The sequence below is a fragment of the Piliocolobus tephrosceles genome, chromosome 2 (genome assembly GCF_002776525.5).
Source record: "Piliocolobus tephrosceles isolate RC106 chromosome 2, ASM277652v3, whole genome shotgun sequence".
In the NCBI taxonomy this organism is placed as follows: Eukaryota; Metazoa; Chordata; class Mammalia; order Primates; family Cercopithecidae; genus Piliocolobus; species Piliocolobus tephrosceles.
The window spans coordinates 148,485,033-148,499,427 of record NC_045435.1 but is presented as its reverse complement, the minus strand read 5'-3'; the positions used below and the strand labels follow the sequence as shown (position 1 = coordinate 148,499,427).

General features: G+C 35.4%; 1 protein-coding gene across 1 annotated transcript in view; it reads left to right on the top strand.

The window, feature by feature from the left end:
- KCNH8 (potassium voltage-gated channel subfamily H member 8) overlaps window positions 1-14,395 on the top strand; it is a 383,990-nt gene that overhangs the window by 199,354 nt on the left and 170,241 nt on the right. Inside the window, exons 4-5 of the mRNA XM_023207239.2 lie at window positions 4,526-4,653; window positions 9,664-9,904. Coding sequence (XP_023063007.1) covers window positions 4,526-4,653; window positions 9,664-9,904 — 369 coding nt within the window. The remainder of the gene's footprint in view (window positions 1-4,525; window positions 4,654-9,663; window positions 9,905-14,395) is intronic.

Here is a 14,395-nt window from a genome sequence, read left to right as displayed (position 1 = left end):
ACACACACACACACACACACACATACACACAGACAGAGAGAGAGAGACAGAGAGAGAGAGAGAGAGACAGAGAGACAGAGAGGAGAGAGGGAGATAGAGGAGAAAGAGAGAGTTACCTTCTTATTCAAGTAGCTGCAAATATATATTTTAGGCTTTTTAAAAAAATAATTTAGGCTTTTTTATTTGTTTGTTTCCTAATTAATACTTTTATCATTGCACTTATAGTCAAGAGCAAAAATTCTAATGTGGCTTCAAAGGCGCTGAATGAGCTGTCTGACTTCTGCCTACCTTCTAGTTCCCCTTTTTACTGCTCTTCCTTCCTTTCACCATATACTAACTCTTCTGGACTTTGTTCAGTTCTTCAAAGATACTGAACTCCTTTCTGCCTGAGATCCTCACACCTTATCTTTGCTCCTCTGACCCTATCTTATTAACAACTATTGGTTCTTCAGATTTTAACCCTGGGTCATCCATCTCAAGCAGTTTGTTCCCTACCACCACCACCACTACCACCGCCACTCTGTATAATTTTATCAGGTTTCATTGTTAAATGGTTTGATATCACTTTATTGTTGTCCTTTTTGTGGTGAAATAATTTTACATTAAAAATATATACGAAGTATAAAATATTATTACAAATCATTATATACCCCCAATCCAGTTTAAGAAATACAACTATACTAATACCATTTAGTAAGGCATGGTGGTGAACTGGAGATTCTGTTTTCTAGCCTCTTGTGCAGCTGGTTGTAGTCATGTGATTACATACAGTTTTACAGCAGTTGTACATTTCTCTAAACAGTATATTATTTAGTTTTACACATCTGTGAATATTGTTAAAATGTTGTCATTTTTTCTCTTTCATTTTTTGCTTTTGTACTCAATATTATGTTTTTGAGATATTTCTCTGTTAATAGGAAGACACTGTTTCATTCATTTCCCATTTATTTCCTACATAAGTTCAGTTTGATGGAATTATGATATTCTATGTCATTACTATGCCTGTATGCATTGTTTTATTTGTGGACATTTGGCTTATTTCTAGTTATACAAGCACACACACCCATATGTTATGTATATATATATATATACATACTGATGTGTTTGTGGTTTGTGTAGATATGCAGATTAGAAATATTGCTGTCATGAATATTATAGTAAAGTAGAATGATTTTCAACCCAATCTTGCATGAGGGTTCAATTGTGACTAAATATTTGCACAGAAAACTTTTTTTTCTTCCATTTAGAGTCAAGACTATCACAAATTATTCTTTGACACTTCCCTTTGACGGGACCTTTTCTAAGATGGTGAAATTGCTATCGTTTGATTTGGAAAATCTCAGTTATTAATTAGATTTCACCACTGAGAAGGGAATTGGCTTATTGATGGTTGTGAATATCTAATATGGTTCATTTTGTAGTTAGCATTGTAATTCCACTTGACATTTTGAAGCCAATTGATACTGTATAAGCAGCCTGTTGGCCATTCCTACCAAATTTCTGTAGAGATTGTCTGAAAACGCTGGCTGTTTTCAAGTTTAAATATATTTAAAATTACTCCTTGCTGGAGTAATAATTCCATTTTCAAATGTAATTTACAAAGATTCTATGTAGATCAAAACATTTAACACACGAAGATATGATCTTAATTTTTAGCAGTAACCATGAAATGTGCTTTGTTCAGCCACAAGTTTTTAAAAAGTGTCCTTTTTGATATTATTCTGGGTGTTTTAAAATCTATTTTTAGTGATGCAAGTCTATAGTAATGTAGCAAATTCGATTTTCAATATTTTTTCAAGTATGCAGCAAAAGGTGAATGCTTTTTTTAAAAGTAACATTCAATTAGACTTTTGCGGTGAATCAAACACCCCATTTGCTGGTCATTAAAGCATCCCAGAGTGGTGTGGGAATTTTGGAGGTAGGGGTAATTAAAGTCCATGAAAGACTTGGAGTGAGGTCTCAGATGGGCAGGAATTATAATACCTGTTACTCTATGTGAAAGTCGATAAAAAGCAGCAGTCCCAAACACTAATTGAAGTCACTAAGGGACTTGGTTCTGTATGTGGAAAGAAGAGGGACTCGAGACCAATCTGACTTCACATACTGACTCTACTCCTGTTACTAGATGTGTGACCATCCAATGTGTTTTTAGACCTTCAGTTTTCTCATCTGTAAATGGCGAATAATAATACTTATTTCATAGGATACTTACGAGGATCAATTTTAATAATAAATTTGGAAGATCTAGAACAGAGCCTGGCACACAGTAGGCATCAACAGCAGTCATATGGCTTCCATGACGTAGCGACTAAACCAAATTTTTTTTATGAAGGAGAGATATCAAAGAGCTTTTATAATAGTAGAGAGATTTTATGATGAACTTAACTAAATAGATTTTAATGTTTTTATATTTTGCAATGATTGTAACATAGATACAATTTATTTAGGGTGAAATTTGATCAAATAATGACTAAATGTTTCTTAATGTAACATAACCACTTTATTTTTCTTGAACAGTAGCCCTTTAGAAAGAAAACAATATAGCTAGATCCTTACTTTGTTTTACTAAAATATAGTCCAATTGGATTAAAGATTTAAATGTTAAAACTTTTTAAAGTAAGGGCAAAATATATTGGAATAAACTTGCATATATTTTTGTGTGACAATAGTTTGGCTATGCAGGGCATAATGTCTAGACACCAGAAATAGAAAGATAAGTCTGACTGAAACCAGTGGCAAATCCATATAGGTCTGCAGCACACTTGATGCTTGCCTTCTTGGAGGAAAGAATTCAGCCAAGGGGCAGAAGTAGGTTTAAGGCAGAGGGAGAGACCAAGGCAAGTTTTAAGATTGAGAGTTTATTTAAAATGCTTTAGAGCAGGAATGAAAGGAAGCAATGTACACTTGGAAGTGGGCCAAGCACGTGACTTGAGAGATCCAAGTTCCCTGTTCAGCCTTTGACTTGAGGTTTTACACATTAACATGGTTCTAGGGTTTCCATTTCTCTTTTCTTGACTCTTCTCTTGAGGTGGGCTGTCCACATGCGCAGTGGCCTGCCAGCACTAGGGAGGGGCTGCATGCACAGTGTGTTTACTGAAAATGTGCACATGTTCACTTGAGGTGCTTTCCCTTACCAGTAGTTCATTCCCAGAGGAAGGTTATGTACCAGTTAAACACCACCATTTTGCCTCTTAGTGCGCATGCTTGAGCCCACTTGTTCAACTCCTAACATCACCAGCTCAGGTGTTTTCTACCTATCGGGATACTGTCTTTCGCTGGCACTGGCTGCAGCCAACTATCATTTCAGAGCGATGGTTTAGCAACCACCAGACCATCAACTAATGTTTGCTTGACATTCCTGGGGAGATGGTCCTCTCCTGCACTGTTCATGTCTGACTAACTACCTACTCTAACATGACAATAGGTATTTTAGAATTTTATAAACTGCATAAACGAATTCCAAAGTCAAGAACAAATTGGGAACATTTTTGGTGGCAAATATGATGAGAAAATGGCCATTACTCTAGTATACAAAGAGCTACTGCAAATAAATTTAAAAACACTACTTCGATTTCAAAATTGACAAAACTGAATAGACCAGAAAAATCAATACAAACGAACAATAAATATTTAAAGCGTGCTCATCCACACTCATGATTTTTATAATATAAATTAATATGGCATTTTTCAACTATCCAAATATTAGCCAATACTCATTTAATAGTTTATAGTTTTGGCATATGTGTGGTGAAGCAGGCACATCTATTCACTTGCTGGTACTGTAAATTGCTGGAATGAAATATGGAATATGTATACCAAAATTTAAAATGTACGTACCTCTGCCAGTAATTTATTTACTTAATAAACTCAAAGCTGTATGCATTTAAGAATTTTCTTTGCAGAATTGGCCACACAGATTTTGACAAAAAAATCTTAGGTAAATCTGAATCTTCATGAGAGAGAAATAGTAAAATTAATAAAATTAGTTATATCCTTAACATAATGTGCTATTAGCCATTTAAAAAAAACAGGAGAGAACTATAATATGCAAATATTGAATGATTTACAAGTATTTTAATGTGAAAAAAGTAATAAGTAAACAGTTTTTACTGTAAACCTATATTTATGCAGAGAAAAAATAATTATAAGTATGGATATAGGGTACATATTAGAAATTTTTCTGGAAAGAATGTTTTTAAATGTTGAGAGTAGAATTAGTGATTTCAGTGTGGAATAGCAGGAAGGAAGGAATAATACCATTAATGATTTCCTGAACTATTTGAAAGTTCTTCTCTGTTCATGTATGTTTTACTATAATTTTTAAAAATTAATGCAGTCAATATGATGATAAAAATGTACAAATTATAAAGGACTAAAATTAAATTAAATGTCATTAGGATCCAGCAGATCATTTTAGGTATTGGAAAACATGTACAATATGTTCTTGAAAGGGAACTGTCAAAACGACATTCTGGAGGTGAAATGATGCATGCATTTGTGTCTAATGAGCTTTATTTTCCCCCAGACAAAGTCAAAGGAAGATCAAGAGCAGGGACCCACTTTGACTCAGCCCGGAGACGGAGTCGAGCAGTCCTTTATCACATCTCTGGGCACCTGCAAAGAAGAGAAAAGAACAAATTGAAAATAAATAACGTAGGTGGTATGTGTGTGCAGGACGAATGCTAGTGTTTCCCCTGGTGGCAATGTTTGACTCGTCAAAGAAAGGCCTCAATTACCCATTTACTGGCTTGCCTACATTTTTTTTTCCACTTTGGTTTGTGCTTTTCTATATAGAACAAACTGGAAAAGGTCAGCAGTCATGAGGCATTTCTATAATAAAAGTGCTTAATCATAGTGTTATCACTGCATAGAGATTAGAATATTATTGGAGTGAAGTAATTATGGTGCTAGGGACACTGCAGATGGGAACACACTGGTTACATTTTATGAAACAAAAATGATGCAGCAAGTCATATTACACATTCATAGTTTATTGGTTAAAATTTCTCAAATTTAATTTTAGCTCCATCATTTTGCACGTTATCTAGTTCTACAAATGCTTTTATCCAGGAGACACATGACCAAAATCAAAGCCATTACTCCACTAAAAAACTTTCATTTTATATAAAACACAGTTGAAAATTTCACAGTAAAACACTGGATTTACAATTGCATACCATACATTTAACAATTTTGGAAAGTCACACTTTTAGTAAATTACAATAGAGTTGCTTTCTGAAATATGGTGTCTCTCTCTCAAAGCCACAACAAATAACTATGCCTGTATAAGGTGATTCTTTCCAATTTTACATGACATATATCCTCCAGGATTTCACACTGAATTTTGTAACTGGTTCTTAGCACTGAGAGACTTCACTGAGAAACCTGGAACAATGTCTATTTAGTTGTAGATTGTCAGAGTTTTAAAATGATGTTAATGTCATTAATTTGCCTTATGGAATCATCAAAACATATATGGGGGCCATATATGTGACCATAGGTGGCAGATTAAATACCAGCATCTAACTTGCCAATGACAAGAAAAAGTCACATGAAATGACCAGATCTATTTTGGAATTGATTTAAGATCCAGAAGTTCTGGGAGTTAACGACAGAGGGGAGATCCTTTGGCATTTTATTTTTAACATAGCAAGCTCAAGGACTACCTAATCTGACATACACATACACATGCTTTGATAAAACAGGACCATTCATCAGACATACAAAGTATTCATTTCTGTGATTGTAGTGAACAAAGAAAGATGTATGAACCCAGGGTGAGGAGCGAGATTTGACATGAAAGTGCTGCAAACCTGGCTCTACTTCAGTGCAACTTTCTGGAAGCCAAAACAAGATGTTTTGAATCATTTGTCCTCCCAGGACCATCAACCATGTCCGTGCTGGTCTGCCATGTACCACTGTGGAGGGTCACATTTTGATTTTTTTTTTTTTGGTCCTAATTCAATATAAAGGTTCTCTAGGGATACGTGTGCTCTATTGTTATATTGATTTCCTGGGAATCCAGGGAGAGGCTTGAAACAGTACACACCACTTGATCTATGGATCCTTCCACTGGTGCCTATTTACATCCCCTTTCAGTTACCAAGTCAGCCTTAGTGACATAAGCAAGTTATAGGAAGAAACAAAGGGAACTACATCTGGGCTTCATTCCATGCAAACCAACCAGCAAAGCACCTAAACAAATATTATCCACAGATTCGGTAAGGCTGAAAGCTGACACTATCTAGCTTTTAGTGGAGAATTTAAACATAGTAAGAATTAGTGCTTTAAAATGCATTTGCTGGGCATGCTATTTTTCCCTTTAGATTTAACAAAGTACAAAGCAGTACTTAAAAATATGATTTCAAAAAAAGTATAACTCCCACTACTTAGCTAATTTGCTTAATTGCCATTCATTTAAGAAATACAAACATCAGGGTAGAGTATTAAAATAATACATAGTAATTTAAGATGCCTAATCAGCACAGTGACTCTAATACTACAGGTAATATCTTATTCCTGAAGCAAAGTATGGAATCAGGATTTGCCCTGTTCACCTGTTCACCATCTCCTTTCAGGGATAACAGAGTAGAATGGCTAAATGGAAGATAGAAGGAAGACAGAAGGGAGAAGAGGAAATGACTTGTATAGTTTATTAAATAAACAAATTTTCTGGAAATTCTGGCTGTAATAACATTTGCACACACAAAAAATAATTCTTAACATTTTATAGTCGTTTGCTATTTACAAATTCCTTTTACTTAAATCATATTATTTGATTCTTATAGAAGCCAGTACTAGGTCTGATTTTTATTAGTCCCATTTTAATGATGGAAAAAAACCAACTTATTAGAAACAGCAGTTGTGGTACCCAACCTTTAATCTTCTAATTCAAAGCCACCGTGCTTCTGACTCTTACCTTGCTGTTTCTCAGATACGGTTCTGTGGAACAGGAATATACGCTTCAGCCATAGTCAGATGAACTCATCAGGCCATTAGCAGGTTTGGGAATCAGGATGCAACATATTTTAGTCTGGCTCTAATGCCTGGTATACCTTGAAAAAGGTGTTTTCAAATTCTGCCTTCCTTAATTTGTTATTCTGTCAATCAAATGAGAGTGAGATGATGCAAATGTTTCCAACACAAAGAAATGTTAAAGATCACACTAGAGCCTTGGAAGCTTGAAAAGAGAGTGCTACAAATGCGTGTTTCCGGCAGGGAACAGTGGTGATCATCAAAGACATACACTGGCTTTAGATTACTCACTGAAGTGACTGTAGAAATATTTTCACATTCTCTTGCTCATTCAGATGATAGCTTCAAAGGAACTATTGCAAAAATAGTTTAGGAAACAGTTACCTTAATTAGGCACTGGAGTTAACTATTTTGTTGGTTTCATAGGTTAGAGGTTAAACATCTAAAACACCATTGGTACTAAAGAAATATGATTGAAGATTAATAAATAAGATAAACCTAACGTCTAGACTAGGCAAACTCCATGTTTGACAGTTACAAATAACATGTCTTCTTCCCTACTTCCTGCTAAAAAGCATAATTTTACAACTCTGTACAATTTTTTTTTTACAATTTTAAGTATTGTTTTCATTTGAAAGAATTTGGATAAAACGTTACAAAAACTGGTGGAAGAAGAGGAGCATCTATTTTTTTTCACTCAGGTGATTAAAGATGTTTGCAGGATTTGAGTTAACAACATTTCAAAATTTAAATCTAATCTCAAATGTATTGAATTCTCAGTATCTTTTAAAAATATTTTAAAAATATGTTCTAAGTAGCTTTCGAAATGAAACCATGTGATTTATTTTCTGATTTGTACAGAAAAGTGATATATTGCTGAACTTTTGTGACAGAATCCCTAATGCTTCATTATCAGCATAATCAAAAACAAAAACAAAAAATTCACTTTTCAATTTTCCCAAATCATTACCCCTAGATATCGATGTTCCCTCAAACACTGTAAAATTTTAATTTCTGTAATATGATAGGAAAAAGTTATGTGGATAGAAAATGAGATATTTCCCAAGGCTTCTGATAACTCTTTATTGTAGTAAATATTCAGGGAAAAGTTGGATTAGAATCAATCATGTTATTATAACTAGAAGTGTTTATCAAGGTGGGAAGATTAATGGTTACAGACCTCAATTCCCTCTTCCAATGTAACAGACTGAATTTTTATGAGAAGCCCAACAGGGCTACTTCGTCTCCTCTGCGCTGTTTTATGCCGGAGTCTACCTTTGGAACTGGTTTCTTCAAACCAGAGAATGAGGCAAAGGAGACAGGATGAATATCAGGGAATTGTATGAAACATAGATGCAGTGGCAGATGGGCGTCTGAGGACCATCTGGAAATAGTTTAACAGTGACCCACCATGAAGTGCTGACATTATGAGATGCCTGTGTGGGTTGAGTGAGAATATTAACAGGAAGTGGAAACATGGGTTGAAAATACCTACCAAAGAGAAATGCCAGACAGGGGTGCATTAATATCAAGGTAGCAGAACTATTCAATCACTGACAGTCACCACTTAGAGCTAAATGTTCCTGATGTTTCTGAACCTTTCTTGAATCCTCAGGTACTTCAGGATCCCTGAACACTTCACATTAATCTGCCCTTCCCTCAATGAGTGAGACAAGAACACAACATTGTGACCTACAAGGAATATGTATTCTGGAATTTTTAACTGCTCTGTTAATTCAACTAAACTTTCAAATATAAGTTTCCATTACCTATCTTGTATTTCTCATTAATTGAGGTCAAAGCAAGGTCTGCAAGTATCTGGTCACAGGCTTGTCAAATTTCCACACATGCTATTGTTGGGCCTCCCTTTGTCTTCTAGCAACAAGGGAATTGTTCATCAATTTCAACTGCATTCAAAGTGAAGTGCTTTTACAGTTATCAAAAACTCCAGCTATTCTGCATTTAGTCAACTGCACAGTGAACACTGGCTTTCTCCTCCCCTGACTTGAATAATAACTCTTAAGTAACTGTTTCTTACTTTACCATCTGAACAATGTCTGGTGCATGTCAGACTGCATCTGTGTCTATCAAGGTAATGAGGTTTGGGTTCCCAACTTCACCAACAGCCACAAAGCAAAAAATGAAAGTAGTTAGCATGACTTAGCTATATTTGGAAAGAAATGTAAAGTGTTCACAATATATTATTGGTCATATATCTATTCTTTTTGGAAAGAAAGATACCATTGCTGTCATGAGTAAAATATCAGGTCAAATGTAGTCTTTAGATAATGACTGTCATCAGAAATCTATAAGTATACAGAATGTTCTCATGACAATAGGAATGTAAATATAGCTTTTTGTTTATAATGTGTGTAGGATTACATGTAACTGTGAATGTTTTTTGATGACATCTTAGGTAATGGTCTTTTTTATTTTTTAATGAACAAAATCTGGGTTACTCACTTAGCTTCATGACTAAACTCTGCATGTTCCTGTTCCTTATAACAAAGATTTCTGCTCAGTTTTAGATGTTTAGACGTTTTGCATCACCAACTTTTAAAAGTCACTTGTAAGATATTGCATTGTGTAGTGAATGATCCTCCTCACAAAAGTGTGTGTTTCAAACTATGTAATCCTTGTTTCTAATGTTGTGTTTCTCCTTTCTCTCCTTTTTGTCTTCATCCACAGAATGTTTTTGTAGATAAACCAGCATTTCCGGAGTATAAAGTTTCTGATGCAAAAAAGTCCAAATTCATACTTTTGCATTTTAGCACTTTTAAAGCTGGCTGGGACTGGCTTATTTTGTTGGCAACGTTTTATGTTGCTGTGACTGTACCTTACAACGTTTGCTTTATTGGCAATGACGAGCTATCCACAACTCGGAGCACAACTGTCAGTGACATTGCAGTGGAGATCCTTTTTATTATAGGTAAGAACAAACAGCTGCTTTCCTAGGATATTTGCATATGGGAAGTGAAGTGTGTTCCAGATTTTTCTGACATGAATTTGAACTAAGATCCATTTGCATGGGCGTGATTCAGCCTCTGATGCAAATTTTGGAGAAGCACATACTGTATTTGGATTTCTGAAAATTGCCTCTTCCAACTTTTCCTGTCCCTTTTTTCAAACAGATCTAAACTGATCTCCTGTGTTTCTATACTTATTTCATCCAAAATGGGCTAAAAAAGATTTAACAGCTGTTTTGTTTGTGCTCTCACATCCTTCATGATTTTAAACTTGTAGGGTCAGAGATGGGATTTGGCAGAAACCCACCAGTGGTGTTGTGACAGTGGTCCACTCCTTGACGTGGTTCTTTCTCCATGCCCTTCCGTGCCCTTTCAGCACGTTGATGGTTTCAATAGGTGACCTGGTTGCAGAAACAAAGCATTACATAAGCCTTGCAGTAAATCTGGAGAAGCAGTGAATATCTGATTTTAATTAAAGAAAAGGCCCCAAAGGATGTTTGTCAAGAGAATTTATCACTAGAATATTGGGTACCTCAGTGGAAGCTGCATCTGTGCCAATCTTGTAAGCCCTTTCCTATTTTCCTGTCCTTTAAATCTTCATCTTGTTTAGACCAAAGCCTAGCTTTAGCTTGCTCATTCTAGGACAGATTCCGGGTCTTTAAGTCCCTGACTTAAAGTCAACAGGGACTTAAACTTAACTTAAAGTCTGGAAAAAAAAAAAAAAGAAATATAAGCAAGAAGAGAGAGCAGAAGGTCAGGCTCATCTGATTCAAAGGAATCTGTTGGTGAATAAGTGTGCTATCTGTGCTTCAGAGAAATGCTGCCTCAAAGTAAGACCACAGTGAAAATCTTCACAGAGTGGCAGCCTTCTTCTTGGGTAAACCATCCTTCTGAATTCTCTTGAATACATTGAGATAGATGTATTTTCTTACAAAGATCTTGGATCAACCTTGTTTCTTCTTTGTGGGGTGGAGAATTTTAGGAGTACCAGGAGAGGAAGAAAAAAAGGAAGAGAGTGTTTGAAACTGCAAAACTTTGCCTTGCTGAAAAGTCTGTGGGAACCTGGGTTGTACGTCAGGTCAGTTACTCAGGTGAATGTCCTTAAGATTTTGAATATCATTATTAAAACTTCACATTTCAGTTTAATCATTAGGCATAATCTCTAATGAAACATACTGTAAGATTTCCTACTTAAAGGCTTTGGTTGGGAACGGGATTCTAGACATTAAATTGATTCTAGACATTAATTGGGATTCCAGGCATTAATTATTAACCTTATTGCAGGAAGGCATGGTGATTATGTGGTTTAACTCACTAACCTTTAGCTTGGGAATTTCTGAGACCCAAGAGGCTTCAAAGAGGGAACTACTAAAGAGGTAATCTAAATATTTCTTTAACTTGTGGAAAACTTTCCAGATTATGTTAACTTGAGGAAATCTTTCCAGATTATGTTAGTCAGGTTTACTAATTTATTGAATAAATCAAAGAAAATAAAACACGCTTTTGCAAATTCTTCCAACAATATTGAAGCCCCTCCCCAACCTTTTATTTTATACCTTTCCCTCATCACTCTGATATAACTGCTACGTAACAAGCATTCTTTTAAGGAAAGCCAGTTCACATCACTGACCATGGTGATTCCAAAGTATTCATGACCTTACCAAGGTTTTCTGCTAAAGAACAACTGCTATATTTCATTTTCTTTCACACTTTCTTGTTTTACCCTTTTGTCAGCATTGAGCTGTATGTATGGATTGTATGGATGTGTGTATGTGTGTTCGAACAAGACTAAGAAAGACAGAAGTGTATCTGTCAACCGGTCAAGTATCAGTCTAATGAAAAATATTCGTCAATAACTCCCAGCCAGCTCTGATCAAAAGCTAAAAGATTGGTGGTTTTACTTTAGCCTTTAACATGTATCATGGCATTTGTTCCAAATATCTTGCATCTTCTCTTTGGCATTTAGGCATCTTGTTAGGAAGCTTATTAGCTGTGAAATTAGCAGATATGCATATTACAGCATGTATAGTTTTTTATTTAGAGTGATAAGCTGTTCTAAGCAAAGAGAAATTTAATACATGTTTAGAAAATAATTAACCTTTTCAGAAAAAAATAGGAAAAGTAATAAAATGTTAAATTACTAAAAAAAAAAAAAAAAAACAGATTGACTCCCTGTTGAATTATTGACTGTCATTAGCAGCTGATACCTGCTTCTGTCCTTGGTCATGTTGATAGAGGGCTATATTCTTACTGTAAAGATGAGAGAATGTTTGGAAACATTACCATGCAGGTAGGTGAACATAGGAGTAAGAAATGGATCTTAAAATTTCAAAGAAAAATAAACACATAAGTGAGGCACATCAAAACCTTGGTTCAATGGTGGTGGTAGTTGTTTTTTTTTTTTTTTTTTTTTTTTTGGTTTTTTTTTCTCAGTGAAGCTGTTACATCTTTGAGGTTAGAGTGGGTTTTCTTTTTCTTGTTGAATGTCAGCACGTTTGCTTTGGATGAGTTTGTGTGCTCTTGGTATGGCTTGCCATCAGTATTAACATTGTATCTACTGGGCACATCCTTCAGAGCCTTGATAGGACCCCTGCTGTCACCCCCGAAGTGGTAGCTGTAGTGTGTTTAGGCCACTAGATGGCAATGTTGTCTAGTTAGGCAGATGGCAAATTTATTTTTAATTTTTTAATTTTAAAATATAGCTATCCTTTATTAGAAAGTTGTAACCATAAAGGGATCTATTAAATAAAGGTTAAATGGAAAATAACATTCCAGTTTGAACAAGAATTTAAAATGAAAATGGTAGACAGATTGGGTGTGTCTATGGTTTTGTATCCTTTTACTTTGCCAACATCTGACGTCTCCTCCCACCCACCCATGATGCACACATAAATTAAGATTCTAAAAACACTCTCCATGACCTGGTCAAAATTCTCAAGAATTTGGGCAGTCACTCAACATGTCTAAGCCTTCATTTTTTGTAGTAACGATTGCATAGGGTTTCATGAAATAATAGATGTAAGTATCTGCTTAACAAATACATCATCTTATTATTGTTATTTACAACTTTGTTATTAGGTCAAGTTATATCTTGAACTTTCCTTTCCATTCTTCCTGGTTCTTAGATATTTGAAATTCTTTGGCCTTAGAAGCCACTTCTGTTACTGTGTGTTCATTAACAGATGATGACTTATTTACTCCCATAAAAACTCATACCTTTGACGAGATAGTTTAAAAGTTTTTGTTTATTTCCTTTTAAGGCTGCTTTTCTCTACTAAACCAATGGAGACTCTCTTGCTCCCCTGATAGCAACCCCTAAATTCTTCTGTGTTTTTTATTACTGTCATTTCTACTGTTCTTCAGGCAGCAAGATGGTTCTCCCAGTAGGCAATATCCATCCCTTACTAGCTACATGACAAATGAATGAAAATCCATTCCAATTTTTTTGCAGTTTACTTTCTGCAAAGATTCATTTAGGATTTGAAATTTTGGTCTGCAAGCAGTTCTAGTGTGACTCCTGTCGGAAATCCCTTGTTGACGGACTTATTTTTATAAGCAGTAAAAACTTTCCTGTTCTTTCCTGGTGTTATCTGCTTGCTCTTTCTTTTGAATGAGTTTAAGCATATCTATAATTATAGCATATTTAGAAAAATGACTTACATTAATATTTCTCTGTTTCCCTCAAACCTTTATTCTATAAAATATTTCAAAAAGGTAGCCTAAAAGTGATCATTGACAAATAAGTTAAAATACTGGGGACAAAACAGTTGCCTATAATATTGTATCTTTACAATGTGAAGGTGATGTTCATACCATTTAATATTTGTTAAATTACTACAGACTTAAACTTCCCTGTCTGACAGCTTTGAAGAGAGTAATCCTTCTCCTAGCATGGAGTTTGAGATCTGAGAATGAACAGACTGCCTCCTCAAGTGGGTCCCTGATCCCAGAGTAGCCTAAAATAGGAGACACCTCCCAGCAGGGGCTGACTGACACCTCTTATGGCCAGGTGCCCCTCTGAGACGAAGCTTCCAGAGGAAGGATCAAGCAGAAACATTTGCCATTCTTCAATATTTGTGTTCTGCAGCCTCTGCTGGTGATACCTAGGCAAACAGGATCTGGAATGGACCACCAGAAAACTCCAAAAGGCCTGCAGCTTAGGGTCCTGACTGTTAGAAGGAAAACTAACAAACAGAAAGGACATCCACACCAAAACCCCATCTGTACATCACCATCGTCAAACACCAAAGGTAGATAAAACCACAAAGATGGGGAAAAAACAGAGCAGAAAGTTGAAAATTCTAAAAATCAGAGCATCTCTTCTCCTCCAAAGGAACGCAACTCCTTGCCAACAATGGAACAAACCTGGATGGAGAATGACTTTGACAAGTTGAGAGAAGAAGGGTTCAGACAATTGGTAATAACAAACTTCTCTTAGCTAAAGGAGGATGTTC